Genomic DNA, 17,210 nt, shown 5'->3' on the forward strand with positions numbered 1-17,210 from the left:
CTGGGGTCAGGAGCGGGGGAGGCCGTTCGCACCCTCATTAAAGCTCTCGTTGACACAGCCGAGCTGCGGCTGCCCGACCTGAACAAAGAGTTCGTGATTCAGTCTGATGCGAGCGATCTCGGTTTGGGCGCGGTGTTGCTGCAGGAGCATGAAGGTGTTCTTCGGCCGGTCGCCTTTGCCAGCCGGTCGTTGACACCCGCAGAGCGAAACTACTCCGTGACGGAAAGGGAGTGTCTCGCGATAGTTTTCGCTCTGCGCAAGTTCGACTTGTACGTCGACGGCGTTGCATTCGTGGTGGAGACGGACCATATGGCACTAACCTGGCTGAAGCGCCTGGGCGAGCCGTCGGGCCGCCTGGCGCGTTGGGCTCTGACGCTGCAGCGCTACAACTTCACTGTGCGCTACCGGAAGGGAAGCACGAACGTGGTGGCGGACGCTCTGTCACGAGCCCCCGTTTCTGCTCCACATACTTCCGAAGCAACGCACGCGTGCGAGCACGGAGCTTTTTGCGCCGACCGCTCAAACGAAACCAGTCCCGAAGGGACGGCTGCCGTTTTGCAGCAAAACCCGGGCGATTCCGCATACCTGGTAGCCCCTGTCTACTCATCCGGTATTGCGTTCAGCAGAGAAGAGCTCCTCGAAGCTCAGCAGAACGATCCATTTTGTCAGTCAATCATTGACGGGCTCAGGGAAGAGCCGTGCTCTGAGATGGAGCAAGGTGGCGCGGCCACCGGGCGTCCGGTAACAGCTGGTATTGCTGTCGGCGCCGAGCACAATGCAGCTGGTACTGCTGCTGGTGCGTTGGATACGTATCTGCTTGATGCGGACGGACTCCTGCTGCGATACATACCATCGGAGGAGGCCTCTGACCCCTTCAAGGTGGTTATCCCACGCAGTCTGCGAAGAGCGACTCTGAGCTATTTCCATGACTCGCGGGTGGCCGGTCACGCGTGCGGCCCTAAGACTTATTTTAAGTTGTGCAACTCCGTGACCTGGCCAGGCATGAAACGGGACGCTCTCCACTTTGCCCGCTCATGCCGCGTGTGCCAAGGCGTGAAGCCCAGGGGTGGAAAAGCCCCAGGCCTCATGCAGTCGATCAACAGCCAGCAACCCTGGCAGATCGCGGCCTGTGACGTGATGGGCCCCTTTCCTAGGTCCAGCAGAGGTCATATGTATCTCTTAGCCGTCACAGACCACTTTACGAAATGGGGCGAGTTGTTTCCCCTGCGTAAACTAACGGCACGCGCAATATGGGACAAGTTATCGGAAGTATTCACTCGGTTTGGCTACCCCGCCGAGTTGATAACTGACAACGCGTCCTATTTCACGGCCAAGGTGTTCGTCGAAGCCTGTGCGGCCCTGGGCATTAAGCCCCGAAAGACGACGACGTATCACCCACAAGCCAACCCCACCGAGCGGTTGAATCGGAACGTGAAGCACATGCTAGCGGCGTTTGCCGAACAGCACCGGGACTGGGATGCATATCTGCCCGAGCTGAGCTTCGCTTTGCGTACAACCGTTAACCGCTCGACTGGGTTCACGCCCGCATTTCTCACTTTCGGGAGAGAGCTGCCCAACCCACTGGAAACCGTTCTGCGGGCTGGTGGGGGGGCGGCCGCCGCTTCCTCGGCCCCGAGTGAGTACGCGGCACAACTGCGCTCTAGGATGGAGCAGGCGATTTCGTTAGCCCGCAGAAACCTAGGCAAAGCGCGCGCTGGACAGAAGGCCAAGTACGACAAGGCACACAGGGAGGTCCGCTACAAAGCGGGTGACCTGGTCCTCAGACGCAACCACGTCTTGAGCGACGCAACCAAGGGCATCTCTGCTTCCCTGTCGGCCAAGTGGTCGGGCCCGTACCGAGTCGGGGATGCGCTCACCCCGCTCGTGTATCAGCTGGTAGATCCGAAAGGGAAACCAGTTGGCGGTCCAGTCAACGTCGCAGATCTGAAACCTTTCGTTGCGCGCAGCGACGATTGGGATAATGAGGAGGCAGCTCCCAGTCTGCGAAAGCAGCCGAAGCGCGGGGTGGCGGCCCAACGGCCGATCACCCATCGCTACCGGTTGCGCAAGCACGCATAATCACCCCCGCAACCCCCCGAAGGTAAGCAGAGCGCTCTGCCTCTGGCGCCTTCCCCGCGAGAGGGAGCATGGGTGGTTTTCCCTTGCGTCTTGTGCGGCGCGGCGGAGGACCCCTTTTCCTCCATATGCCTGCCGAAGTGAGAACGCGGCGTTGGGGGAGCGGGCACGGAGGAGGGTGTGGCCTATCTAGCACCCTCACCCGGTTACGTTGCCCTCCTCTCACCGCAACCACGAAGCGAAATCTCTGGTTTCTCTCCTCGCGACGATAACCTTGGATGTAGTGTAATACCGGTGGCCTCCTTGTGCTCCGGGCGCACGAAACTCCGGGTTATTGAACCGCTGCACCAGCGTTAGGGTCCCCTTTTTGGCCCTAGCCTGGCCCGAGCACCCGGTTTCGCTTTCCCATTCGGAGAGCAGCAGCAGGGAAGTTGGGCGTTGTTTTGCCGTTACTCCCGACTTCTTTCCGCAGCGCGTCCCCCCCTGGCGTTTGCCCCGGTCTGGTCCTGTCACCCGCAGCCACACCCCCGCAGCCACACTACGCGCGGCCGGTTGCTGCAGTCCCTGGTTCTGGCATCGCTGGCAGCCCAGGCCCCGTCCTCAGGCCGCAACCCGCTTGATGCGGTTTTGCGACGATCGAGATGCAGCCTCCTGAGCCGGCGCTCCTGGCGCCTCCCCGGGGCACCTGCCTCGGGCGCTTCCCAACTGGCAGCACCAGAGTGCTCGGAAAGCTGCTCTTCTGGGCTCATCACAGGCAGGCCCGGCCTGCACACTCCATCAAGGCCACGCCTCCTGGCCGACCTGCTCCTCTGGGGCCCTCACCACCAAGGCGGCCGGTTCGGCGGCCGTTACTGTGGGCCTAACGGACGAACCACTGGCTCAATGAGGCCCCTCCGGTCTGTGGAGATGTCAGCCTGCCTGCTGCTTACGCCTGTGGCCTCAGCCTGCGGCTTACATCTGCTGCCCCAACCTGCTGTTCCTGGACTGCCCTACCTCCGGTGACTACAAGGACGCGCTGGACTGAAGGTGTGCCGTGGACTGTGCGTGTGGTGTGGCGCTGCTTCGAACTGTTGCGGACCTTTGTGGACCGGGGGCGAGTGTTATTAATTTTGGGGATGTGTTGTGCTTTTTCTCGGCAGCGGCTGTCCAAGCGGTGCTGGCTCGGTCTTGAGGACGGGGGGGGTTGTAGGGACCCTTGTTTCCTTACGCCTCGCCTGCACATGTTTCCGCGAGCTGGGTGCCGCCATTTTGGGTAGCCGGCGCGTCACGTAGGCCGTGTCCTCTTCATAACCCCGCGCGACGCGCCGAACCGGCTTGCCGCGAACGTGTGCGGAGAGCGAGGGGGAAGGAGGACCGGTTGTCGCCTTCTCCCTCGCCGCCCTCTCCTCGAGCGCCGGGGGAGACCTCCTCTCCCCCCGAGCCGACCTGCGGGACGCGCGAATGGTCCGCGGGGACTCTGCCGAGAGATTCTGCCCTGATCGGTCGCCTCGGGATGCCTCCCCTGCTCCCGCGGCCGTGATGACGGATATCGAGGTCTGAGCCCAGCGGCTTGAGCGAGCGACAGGAGCCACTGTCTCCCCGCGAGCGATAGTCGTGTTGTCTGGTGTATGCACTGTATCTGCCAGGCAATAAAGCCTCACTTTGGATTGCCGGAGCCTGTCTACCGCATGTGAGTACTCGAACCCGTGTGTGAGTCTTCGGATTCCGCAGGGCTAGTGTACGGCGCGTAGCGTTCTCTAGCAAAGCTAGCCAGGGTCCTCTGCTATCCCGTACGTTAGCTTACAAGTTTCACTGCAAGTCAAAGATTGGTGCTAAAATATGCTTCTGGAGCAAAAAGGAATTGAGCTTATATACGCCTAAACGGGAGTATTTGGTGCCTATATATGCCTAAATGGCACATCTCAGTGCCTATTACAGGCGCCTAAAACCTGGATTTTTCATGCCTAAAGTTCCGGTCTCTAGTCATCACCTAAATACCTCTTTACCTGTGCTACAAACACAACTTTAACAAAATTTTGATTCATAGAGGTCAAATATTGGCACAGACCATGCTTGTTTAACCAAGTAAGGACATGCCACCTTCAAATAAAGACAAACCGTGGTGTTATCTGATCGCAAGGAACCAAAATCAACAAATTAGCGTGTTTACGTTCCTACTCTCACATTTGCATTAGTGCAAAAAGGTGCCAGAGAAGAAAAGTGTTGAAAAGCGGGAGAAAAAGGGGCAAGCACAAGTGAAACAAAGGCAAGCTAATCAGCTGCGAAGCACTAACGGATCCAGAGGTGGCAGTCACGGGAGGCGGGTCCGAGTCACCGCTGAAGGTTCCCAGCAGCGGGCTGTTGTAGGAGTTGCCGTCGTACACGAACACGTGGTCGTAGGCACACTCTGTGGCCATCTCATGGAACAGCAGGGTGATGTACAGCTTGCTGGAGTTGGCTGCAAAACAAGGAGCCACTCAATTGAGTCTCACATGAAAATAAAATGGCACCAAAACAAAACGCTTTCCTCGGAATCAAGGTGTCAAACCGGAACCAAACTGGCCTTTTTCCTGAAACTGAACCTAAACCCAAACCGTTATTTTTTCAGCCCACCGAACCCAAACTGGAACTGAACTGAAAAAAGAAGTAACGGTTACTGGTTCACGATGAAACGGTTCAGCCATTCCCTCTTGATAACGTGCGGTCAATGCTATTTGGGGCATTTCTCTTTGCCGCACCATCAACTTTGCAACTTCTCAGGCCCTTTTCCTTCAGATCAGTCACAGCACTATTAACACTCTCTTTGTCATTACAACATGAGGAAAGGTATGCGCACCAACGTTGCAATGGTATGCTACTGCTGGTAGCGCGGACAGAGTGCAAGGCTGAGCAAATGAAATGGCCCGCTCTCAAAAACCTGCAGGCGACATGAAGCATCGACTTTTCCCTTCCCTCGCTGCTGCTGTGTAGTGAAAATCGGGCTGTAAGATTGCTGCATTGCGCAACAACGAAGGCCCACACCAGAAATGTGCACACTTGTTGCAGTTCATAATTTGCTTAACAAATGTCGCACACCTGGAAAGTGTAAACACTTGACAAAAGTGAGCCTCAAAGCTGCTCGGTGGCGGAGCCGTTAAATGCTGACCACAAGGATGCAGCTTCAATCACCGCACCCGGAGGCCGTTTTTCTAAAAACTTCTATGTGCCAAGATTGACACACGTTAAGGACTCCCAGTTGATCTAAGTTGCTCTGTCGGCCTGCAATATACGATGTGCCGCAGCTTCGGGGCATCAAACACGGCAATATTTTTTTAGAGCATTTTTTTTAGAGCATATTTTTTAGAGCAAAGCATTCTGTTTAACGAAATAACTTGCCCCGAGGACCAAATCAAACTTAATTCAAACCTTCTTAACGTTCATACATGGTGCACAAAGTGGAATATGCAGTTAAATGCAAAAAAATTCGTTTTTATGAAAATTACAAAAAAGAAGCATAGTTTGTCATTTTCGTACGAGCTTCCAGGACAACCGCTGTTCGAGGTGATTGCTTATAAGTATCTTGGTGTTACGATTACAAACAAATTAAGCTGGAACGAACACGTTTCTAACATCTGTACTTCTTCATTTCGCAAACTTTGCCTTCTTCGACATAAACTTAAATTGGCTCCGCCAAGTATTAAACTACTCGCATACACCTCAATGGTAAGACCAAAACTTGAATACGCATGCTCAGTCTGGGTCCCGCACAAGCAAAAAAACATTCGGGCTCTTGAAATGATACAGCGCAAGGCTGTTCGATTTATCTACTCGAAGTATCGCATGACTGACTCTCCCACTAATCTGATGAAAGAACATGGCATCCAAACACTGCAAGCACGTCGTAAAATAGAGAGACTAAAATTTCTTCACCACCTCAAGACCAACAAACTTGGAATTAACCCTGACGAGTATATTCAACCATTGACAGCTCGACGTACACGGCATCGACACAGCGCATCACTAACCCCTTACAGTGCCAGGACAAACGTGTTCAAATTTTCTTTCTTTCCGCGCACAATATTTGAGTGGAACGATCGGCCCATATCTGCTATCAGCTGCATAGATGAAATCGATCATTTGGAAAGTTGAAGTGATGTCTCTTTGTGTGTGTGTGTTCTTTTTCTTTTTCCTCTGTTGCTATATTTTTACCCTATGTTGTCAGTGTGTTACACTGCAGTGATTCTGCCCCTCCTACTTGGACCCCTTGTGGGGTCTGCAGTATGTCATAAATAAAAAGAAAAAAAGGGCCCACCATGTGGCTTTACATTATTCCGCGCCCAATTCCTACACGAACAATATTGGCTCTTTTTTGCTGCTTTCAGCGATGAAATGAGCAAATAACCAAAAGGTAGAATTCCAAGAGGTCGTCGCACTCACTCATGAGTCCACTCACTCAGACTCATTTGGACTCAAACTCATGCGTGAGTGAGTTTGAGCGAGCGCGAGGCTAATGTGGCATGGTGAGTTTGAGCTTGAGTGAGTTTGAGCCGAGTGAGCCCCACTGAGTTTGAGTCCGATTGAGTTTGAGTACGCCTGAGACCTAGTGAATTCTGAGTCCATTTTGAGTTCTGAGTCCATTTTGAGTTCTGAGTACATTTTGAGTTCTGAGTACATTTTGAGTTTGAGTCCATTTTGAGTTCTGAGTACATTTTGAGTTTGAGTCCATTTTGAGTTTGAGTACATTTTGAGTTCTGAGTACATTTTGAGTTTGAGTCCATTTTGAGTTCTGAGTACATTTTGAGTTTGAGTCCATTTTGAGTTCTGAGTACATTTTGAGTTTGAGTCCATTTTGAGTTCTGAGTACATTTTGAGTTTGAGTACATTTTGAGTTCTGAGTACATTTTGAGTTTGAGTACATTTTGAGTTTGAGTACATATTGAGTTTTGAGTACATTTTGAGTTCTGAGTACATATGAGTTTCGAGTCCGTTTTGAGTTTGAGTACATATGAGTAGCCTAGCAGGCAGCTATGGTTGGCTGTTAAGATTCATGCGTCGCTGTGGGCTCGTAATTCAGGTTACCTGCGGGTACGGCGCCATTCGCGATCCGCGTGATCGGTTGGGAGGGAGGGGGTGTCTGATTTTTTTACTTGTTGAATTTTCATGACCCAAAGCACTTGCTGTATACCAAGTTTTCGCGGCTGGCGCGTGAGTGATAACTGACTGGTGAGGTAATAAAAAAGGGTTGTCTTAACTTTTCCTCCTGATGGATCCACTAAGAGAATGGGAAAGGGTGGTGGGAAAGCACACTGCAGCGCTTGCTTGCTTGTTGTTCACCTGCTACTGTTAACGGCTTGATATACTAGGGGACACAAAGGAAGAGGGGAGAGCCACGGGGAAAAGGGGGCGGGGGCTGTCCCTTCTGCTGTTTCAAATGAATTAACTGTATTGACTGGGACACGCTCTTTAGACAGAATAATGACCGCATTAGATTGGGTGAAATGTCAAACTGATGACGCTAAGACGTGTAAGGTATCAAATGAAAGGTCCCGATTAACGGAATCACGCGGGGTAAATAAAAAAATGCTTCCTGATTGTAGTCATTAGGCAGTCATAATGAGTGATAAATTGGGTTAAAATTCAAAATGACGCTGCGAGGGCATCTGGGGAATCAAATTCAACGTCTCGATGCGGGGAATCATTCGGGACAAAATGAGTTATGGTTATATAATGACGTAGTCATGGTTAGTCTTAGATTCGGTTAAAATTTAAGTTCATTGCGCTAGGGCGAGTGGCGTATCAAATTAAATGTCTCAATGAGGGTAATCACGTGCTTCCTGATTATTATCATGACATACTCAAGGTGGGTCATAAATTAGGTTAAAATTCACAATGACACCACTGGGTGTGCGGGGCATCAAATTGAAGGTTCCGACGAGGGAAATCACGTGGGAAAAAAATGTGGTATGGCTATATCATGAGATAGTCATGGTTAGTCATTGATTGGTTTAACATTCAAATTGATTCCGCTAGGATGTGGTGGGTATCAAATTAATGGTCTTGATGAGTGGAATCACGTGGGAGAAATACAAAAATGCTTCCTGGTTATAACCATGAGATAGTCATGGCGAGTCTTATATTGGGTTAAAATTCGAAGTGACCCCGAGGACGTGTAGGGTATCAAATTTACAGTCTTGACGAGGGGAATCACGTGGTACAAATAAAAAAGGCTTCGTGGTTCTAATCATGAGATAGTCATTATGAGTCATGGATTGGGTTAAATTCAAGGTGAGGCCGCTAAAGCATGTGGGGTGTCAAATTGAAGGTTTCAGTTAGGGGAATCACGTCGGACATTTAAATAATGCGTCCTGGTTACAGTCATGAGAGTCATGGTTAGTTTGACTGGTATGAATTCCATATGATCCTGCTAGGGTGTGTGGGGTATCAAATTAAAGGTCTCGTCGAGGGGGATCACGTGGGACAAATATAAAAATGCTTCCTGATTATAGTTATGAGGATACAGCAAATGGTATCTTTCTTTAATTGCTGGGTAGGGTTTAACCAAAATTCCCCGCCAACCCATAAGGCAGTTGTGCTATATACATGCGAGGACTTGTCCAGAGATGTCCATGAATGCAGTATATAGTAATAAAATATTGGCGTCTAATTGCTGAATCATCGAGGCAGGATGGCATGGGGTAAGAACAAAAGCCATGCCAAGTTCTCGAACTTAAATCACCAGACTCAAAAACTCTCTGCTAATAGCTGCCATTCAAACGTTACTTCCTCCATTTCCCCGTGTCCCAACAAACAAGCAAATCCTTTGACACATATGGTGTTGTGGAAATTGTGGATGACCATAGGTAACAGGGGGCATCAGAGCTCATCAGAAAGGCGAATTTCACATTTGTTTATGAATAAGCCTTGCGGCCGTGTTTCGTGTCCGTAATTTCCTTCCAGTGTACCAACGTGCACTCGAATCCAGAATTGGCCAATTACATGCGAGACATTAACTCCTTGCTAGAATGTAGGAGATAGAGAGGCAACAGAGCCACCAAGACATAAACAGACATTGCGACAGAAGGAAAACACTACATAAAAATAAGCAAGCGCAGTGTGTGTGTGCGTTCGAACTGATTTTATTACAATGAGAAATCAGAGCAAGATATGAAAACTAGCACATGATGACAATGTAAAGGAGAAGAATTAACTCGGGCTCTGCAGTTCTCCAACGACTTCATCTCAAACACAATGAAAGAACAGATCACTGACGCAACACACACACACACACACATGCGCGCGTGCACGCACACACACACCCACACACACACGCGCGCACACACACGTGCACGCGCACACACAAGCACGCACACGCACTCGCACTTTCACATGCGTGCATGCTGGACATTAACAGCTGGGTACGGTGGCGGTAATTGCTTACAACGATAGCGTGGTGCTGAGCCGAGCTACGAGAGCTCATCCCACCTAGCAAATGCTAAAAAAACTAATACAAGTGCCTCAGCAAACAACGAGGCACTTTTCTGTTTGTCCCACATGATTTCCCTCCTCGAGACCCTCAATTTGATACCCCACATTCTTTAGCGCCACATGTCTCTGAATTTTAACCCAATCTGAGACTATCCATGACTCCCGTGTTACACGGTTCGCCATTTTCGATATTTTTTCTTATTATTATTTTTTTAGTTTTTTTACATTTAGTTTGATCAATTGTCCACATTTACGCTTTTATAATTATTACAGGTTGAACTTCCGTGGTATCTGCATTTTTGTGTAAATTCAGGGCGTTACACTGTCCTGGTGGGGGTAGGGAGAGGGGGGTACTAGGCAAAGAATGCTACGCATTAAAAAAGCAAAGGCATATCCATGAACGCCTCGCGCTTCAGAGATTCGCGGGGACAGTTCGCTTTGATGCAAGGCATTTTTTCAGGATGCAGAGCAAGAATGCACAGAACCGTAACCCTAAACAGCTTGGATATAAATGAACGGAGCAGTGAGCGCACATCCCCTCGCCCAATCTTGCTTGTTTCGACCCAGGGACCCAGCACACTATCGAGTCTGGACCGCCTCTGTCATAAACACAAACACGGAGCCTACATCAAGAGTTTGGTATCCAATATATACGTACAATTGCTTGCAACCAGTGCTAGTCATCATGGGCAGCAGGTATAGCTGTATTAAATCTGCAACGAAAATTGTTTCCGGCCTCACAGGAGCTAAGGTGTCATGTCGTGCCGAATGCAAGAGTTTGAGCTCACGAATTTGCACCCGTAATATTTTTATCACGCGCGAATTCGACAACACTGAATGCTAATGAAATCAGAGTCCATCTGAGCCACAGTAAATTCCTAGCACGAGGGAGTTGTGAGGCCATTTGAGTTCTGAATTCATTTTGAGTTCTCAGCCTATTTCGAGTTCTGAGTTCATTTTGAGTTTTGTAAATTTTGAGTTTGAGTACATTTTGAGTTTGAGTCCATTTCGAGTACATTTTGAGTTTGAGTCCATTTTGTGTTCTGAGTACATTTTGAGTTTGAGTACATTTTGAGTTTGAGTACATTTTGAGTTCTGAGTACATTTTGAGTTTGAATCCATTCTGAGTTCTGAGTACATTTTGAGTTTGAGTCCATTTTGAGTTCCGAGTACATTTTGAGTTTGAGTCCATTTTGAGTTTGAGTACATATTGAGTTCTGAGTACATATGAGGTTTGAGTCCATTTTGAGTTTGAGTACATTTGAGTTCTGAGTACATTTTGAACTTTGAGTCCGTGTGAGTTCTGAGTTTTGCGCTCAATGTGAGTTTGAGTTTGAGTGAGCGCAGATGTGCTTGCTACTTCAGCATTGAGTGCGAGTTTGAGTGAGTGGTGATTCGAAAAAAAAAAAATTGTGAGTGAGTTTGAGTGAGCCGCGCCAACTTTGCCGAGGTATGCTCTATAGACATCCCTTCCTGTGCCCACCCTTTAACATATCCAAACGTGTCATTGCGGCAAAAGCAGCAAGCACCATGGTGCCCGGTGTAATATGCGGTTTAAATTCTCATGATGTGTAGTAGAGTGGACAACTTTGTGTTTTTTTAAATAACCAAAAATTGATAATGGATATAGCAGAAAAAACTGATAAGGTACAGCACATACTTTCTCCTTTTGCTAGAAGCTGTATCCCTGGTTCTTGCACATGCAACGCGTGCAGAAACGTAGGCCGGTCCTGCACTATCCCATTTGCCCAGCGCTTCTGCGTTGTGCTTGTTGTACTGTTTTGTCTCTTTCAGCTAGGGCTGCGAGATGCACTTTTACTCACTAGTCTGACCCGCTACTCTGTTGCTCCTATACTACTGGTTCCGGAGGCAGAGTAGTGCCGTCGACAAATTCAAGAGCGTATTCCCGAAAAAGCTCCACCTCGTGCTTCACGCGTCCAATCACGCTTCAGTTGGATTGATTGATTGATTATGAGGTTTAACGCGCCGACACTACACAGGCAATGATGCATACTGTAGTGGAGGGCTTTGGACTACTTTTGACCACCCAGGGATTTTTAAGGTGCGCCAAAATCTCAAACGCACAGGCATTTTCGCTTTTCGCCTCTATCAGAAAAGCGGCCGCGGCGGCCAGAAATCGAACCTTTATCCTTGGGCTCAGCAGCACAACGCCACAGCCACTGAGCCACCGTAGCAGGCCACTTCAGTTTGTAATCGCATAATCTGTTATAAGATTCTGCAACATTGCGGACGGAATGAGTGTGGTGGTCAGGCGGAACAGAGATGTATTCAAGATGACACATACATCCGTAATAGCTATCAATAGCTATCGCAAAATACATTCCAGTCGTTAGAGCAATGAGTGCCTCTGCATTACGTAAAGCTCACTTCTAACAAAATTTTGGCTCACGCTCCACGAAGATGACTGCTAACAAATCATCCTAAGTGGCCAAACAATCGAATTCCTTATAGCCTTCAGATACTGCTAACAAATCATCCTAAGTGGCCAAACAATTGAATTCCTTGTAGCCTTTACGTGGCTGTTGTAGGATTTTTTTTATGCTGCAATTGATAAAAAAGAGCACATAGCTGGTATTTAAACACTTTCTCGGCTAATGTATGGAGGTGACTCGCTGGTACACAGCCTAACTCTAGCAGCTTAACGTAGAGGGTGATGAACGATTCCAGAGAGGATTGCACTTTTAACAACAACAAAGAAGGGAAGCGGGATAGAGAATATCCCACAGACAGTCACGACCATTTGTGGTTGCTTTAAGAAGTCCCCACGAAAATAAAAGGACTCGGTGGGAAAGCAGCTGATAAATATTTCATCTGTTTTCCTTATTATATGTCTATGATTTCTTATTGATGTCTATAAAATTACACATATTTTACTGGGAAAAAGCAGTATTCTGAATGCACCCGATTTGTAGTTAGCTTTTATGGTCTCCTTCAACTGCAAAACATTTTTTCACACTTCGCTAATAATTTAACCCATCGAACCGGTTCGCGAACCAATTCAAGCCTGCGAACTGGTTCGCAAAACCGGTTGGGGTTGTGATTTAGTTGAACTGGAACTGAACCGGAACAAAATGAATTTTCCTGAACCCAAACTATAACTTAACTCGTATTTTTTCGGTTCTACACACAGCTCAGAACGCACCACATAGCACAATGTCTGAGTTGACACACCTAGCACCCAGCTCATAAAGAATGTGAAACAGTGAAAGTTGCTTCAAATGATTATTAATTCGTTATTCTCTGTCTTTATACCATATATTCTTCAATTTAGTGCCCACTTCCAAGCTTTGCTTTCCCTTTCTTATATTTTGTCATGACACTAAAGAACAAGAAACGATAGTGCTGTACAAAATGTGTTCCACATACTTTGAAGGTCTTTTGCATGTGTGGGCATTTAACCAAACATTCATAATAGCAGTCACAGTTGCTATCAAGCGCTGACCCCTTATAATTTGCCAGGACAATGACTACCTTAAATGCAGGTCACATACACAGCTGCCAAAATGTTTTAGCCCAGTTTGGCATTGTCAGTGGCCTGGCGAGCATGATTTAGTGGGTGTCTACTTCCCTCCCTATTTCCCCTCTTCCCGCTCCAGCGACCTTTGGTCCTACCCTTCCTAATAAAAGAAGTTATCATCATCATTGACTGCTGAAAAATACGTTTTGGCCTTAAGAGGGTTCAACAGTTCGGCGCCAACTCAGATTCGCACTTTTTTGCTTAACAGATGGCATCACGTACCGCCCCCAAAAAGCTGCGTCAGGTAGCAGAAATCTAGCAGTGTAAAAACAACCTGGACACCGAAGCACGCTTTATTCTGCCAAACAAAAAAAAAATATAGCTGAGATAACGGCATGCTTCAGCCGTGCTCGGACACGAGCGTTCTCTGATATGACCGAAGCGAAGATCGTAGCCAAGAATGTCAGATAACAGTACGGAATGAACACTCGCATGACCTGGCCCAGATGTTGTTTTATTCTTGCCTATTCGCATGCTGTCTTTTTTTTCTGGCGAACACGAAGTCGGCGACTTGAAAAGAAGGCGAGGAGGGAGCTTTTCGTGGTCTGAATGAAAAGCTAGATTCATTTCCTGCATCCCCCAGATAAGGTTCCTGTGTTTCAAAAGGCAAAAAAAATGTATTTCCCTCTTTCCTAAGCCTTTGGTATCACTCTACGCCCAAAGGTAAAAACACAGAATGCGCGTATACACAATTCACTTTCGTGCCAGAATTTACAGCGGTGAGTACATGGCTGCGACAGAAGGACATTGCAGCGAGCTGCTGCAGCGGCAAAGAAGCACGCGTGAGCCTACTGGGCTACAGACATCCCTCAGCATTCGTTGTGAATCCTGCCGATTACGTGACGTTTACGTGATAGAAGCTTGGTTCGCTGCGCTTCTGTCGTTGCCGCACGTAAACATGTGACTTGTCAAAAAAGAATTCACTCCCACTTATGCGTGTTAATTTCCAGCAACAACGATGGCGAGTGTTACGCATCAAGAAAATCGCACCAATGACAGGCCAGAAACTGGAAAACACATCTGTTGCGGGCGAGAAAATCACGCTGTGGGGCGTTGTGCTGGTGACTACAGCTTTATCAGTGCTTCTACGCGAAGTAGGGTGCCTAAAGTTGTCACCCGCCCCGCTTTCAATATGCAAACATACTTGTACTCTGAACAAATTTCTTGCTAAATATTTTCCACATTCGAGATAACATTTCTCAAATAGTTAGACAGCTTCGTTGGATTTTATCACCGCTGTATTGCTTTTAAAAAGTTGTACACTGCTACATGGGATTTGAATTAACAGTACCCGATTATACATTGTATCGACCAGATAACATTTCGTCATACAAAATCATCAAACAAAATAACTATGACTTTCCAGGTCACACTGTTATGCATGCGGTTGGGCCCGATCTAAGCTAGTCATATAGCGGTTCGAGCGGAGGTCCTTGTGGTCATTGCTGCAACGACTTGTGCGTTCTTGTAAAATTTAATTTGGCTAACTGCCCGGTGTTTTTAGCATAAGTAGCAAAATGGGAAACGCGGTGTTGTGGATAGGACCCAGCCATGGCTCCGCTGAGAACGCTATTTTATGACCTCTTCTTGCCCTGTTTAACGATGGTGATTTCTCTCTTCGTTCGTTCGTTTTGTTCTTTTCTGCGAAATGTGTTTGGTGTACAAAAAGATTCTATATATACTGCTGGTAATCCTACGCAGCGCACTTATATAGGCGCAGTTTTCGTATTGTTTGTTTGTAAAAAATATAAAAAATAATTTTTACCATAAATATTACGAAACGACGAAAACACATGAAAAAAGTGCAATGCGTTGGTCACAGTTAGGTAAACGTTACCATAACGCTAAATTCATATGCCATTCATTGAGCTAAATGGGACAAACAGCATTGGATTCCGGTGTACTTATACTGCACATTTTGTTAAATTTTAATACATTCCCACTTTGTAAATTCAGTAGTGTACGTGCGTAGTATGTATGTATGTATGTATGTGCATATGTATGTATGTATGTGCGTATGTATGTATATATATGTACGTATGCATTTATGTATGCATGTGTGCATGTATGCATGTATGTGTGTATGTATGTATCTACGTGCATATGTATGTATGATCAGCCTATCAAGGGCGTGGACCGTGGGGCTCCAACTGCTCGTATACTTCTCTGTCCGAATAACTTATATGCGCATAATTTCTTTATTTCATTCGTTTAGAGCACCATCGGTATTAAGCACTTTCTCTCATTTCAGGGTAGCCATTCCGTTATCACGGTGGTCAAAACTTGCCTTGCCCTACATAACTTCACTTTGAGGAGTACATCCCCCCGAGTAACAGTATTCCAAGACGCTCGTTCCCAACTTCGGGGCGCTTCGTTTATCATTCTGGTTTCGAAGGCCACATGGCCTGACCTAAGATTGTTTTGACATAATAACTCCCTGTGCGATATTCGTTTACGGAATGGGAAGCTAGTAGTGTATAAGTAAAAGGGAAGCATAGGCAATTTTTAGTAAAAAGATTGCAAAGCGCACTGAAACAAAATCACTCCACCTACTCCCCCATGACTTCTCTACTAGGTGCTGGATTTCTTTCCTCCCCTATTCGCTATCTTAAAAATCAAACGCACGCACGCCCGCACATACACACACACACACGCACACACACACACACACGCACTCCATTTTTCCCTACTTTTTCCAAGTTCGTACGCATCATCACCTACGCCGCCGTTGCTTTGTACTTAGCTTTATTATGGTCATAGCTTTTTTAATGTTTTTCGTGCACCGTGCTTGCGGACAATCTTTAATTTTCTCTTTGAGAAAACAACTCTCCCCATTTAGGAATTGCCCTCCCTCTCATATGTGCAAGAGCTGTTTACTATGTTTTGCTTTTCTTTTCTTATTGCTATCAGCTTCAGTCACATCGCAATGACCGCGCAGTACTCCTCATACGACCAGCCCCTGTCTGCCTCCCCTCGGACGTTCCCGCAAGCCTCGCTTGAGGTCCCACGGCGTCACTACCAGACACCCTATACCATTCCTCCCCTATTCCACCCAACCACCGACCCTCAAAGAATCTCGTCCAACCCCTCCCCTTTGGCCGGCGGCGGTCACTTTTAAGGAAGTACAACCCCGTTTTTCTATGACTAATTTGCTTCCTTCAAACACATTCTTTATCTCAGACCCTGTTTCTCCTCCCTTTTTTAGACAAGTAAGACATATCTGAAGATAATTCTGGCAAGAAAAAGCTTTCCCACGGTACAAAACAAATTTCAAAGCTGGCACGGATCACAGGCTCGTCGGGAGGATCGTGTGAAATTGGATTGATTGATTGGCTCATTGATTCATTGATAATGGGGTTTAATGCGCCAACGCTATCAGGTGACGGGGTGCGCCGTAATGGAGGGCTCCAGATTAGTTTTGACCACCTGGGGATCTTTAACATGCGTCAAAATCTCGAACACACGAGCATTTTTGCTTTTCGCCTCCATCAGGAAAGCAGCCGCCGTGGCCGGGAATCAAATCCGCGTCTTTGTGCTCAGTACCGCAAGTGAACCTCGAAACCTCTAATTACTTCTGTAATGCAAAAAATATTGCAGCTGTCCCCGAAACCAAAAATAATGTTTGAAAAGCGGTGTAAAATTAATCGTCGGCAAGGCACTGACCAGGCTTAGTTTCTGCTCCATACCTAGTGGATAGATGGTAAGCACATTTATGTGGACAATGCTGAGGAAGGCGATGGGCACTCACGTGCACGTATGTTGGGAGTCAACAACTGGCTAACGGGAAATAAATCGTGATTTCGATAATGCGTCGCTAGATACAAACGCACGGATAATTTTTAGCTTAGAGACAACCAACATAATATTCTGGAACTCAAGATGGTCTCGAAATCGCAGAGCTAACAATGGTGTTGTGCCTCTGCGGTTAATTGGCCGGTCAAATGTCAACGCAAATTCATACTCTACACAGGACCTCTGAGGTCTTGCACAGAAAACGTTTTTGCCGTCTTTGATCACACTCAACTGTCGTATACAGGGTGTTTCATGGAAACTTAAGTAATTTTTAAAAAGTGGCTTTTGGCTTTAAAATAGTTTTTCTTGTGTCAAGGAATCAGGGGCCGTGGCGGCCGCTATAAAACGGGTACCAAGTGCT

The 17,210-nt window shown here is 47.5% G+C and overlaps 1 protein-coding gene across 1 annotated transcript in view; it reads right to left on the minus strand.

Moving 5' to 3' along the window:
• The window catches only part of Megf8 (multiple EGF like domains 8), a 286,005-nt gene that overhangs the window by 248,559 nt on the left and 20,236 nt on the right, over positions 1-17,210 (minus strand). Inside the window, exon 3 of the mRNA XM_077673228.1 lies at positions 4,350-4,513. Coding sequence (XP_077529354.1) covers positions 4,350-4,513 — 164 coding nt within the window. The remainder of the gene's footprint in view (positions 1-4,349; positions 4,514-17,210) is intronic.

The sequence above is a fragment of the Haemaphysalis longicornis genome, unplaced genomic scaffold (genome assembly GCF_048455015.1).
Source record: "Haemaphysalis longicornis isolate Haplotype H1 unplaced genomic scaffold, Haemaphysalis longicornis Haplotype H1 scaffold_1, whole genome shotgun sequence".
In the NCBI taxonomy this organism is placed as follows: Eukaryota; Metazoa; Arthropoda; class Arachnida; order Ixodida; family Ixodidae; genus Haemaphysalis; species Haemaphysalis longicornis.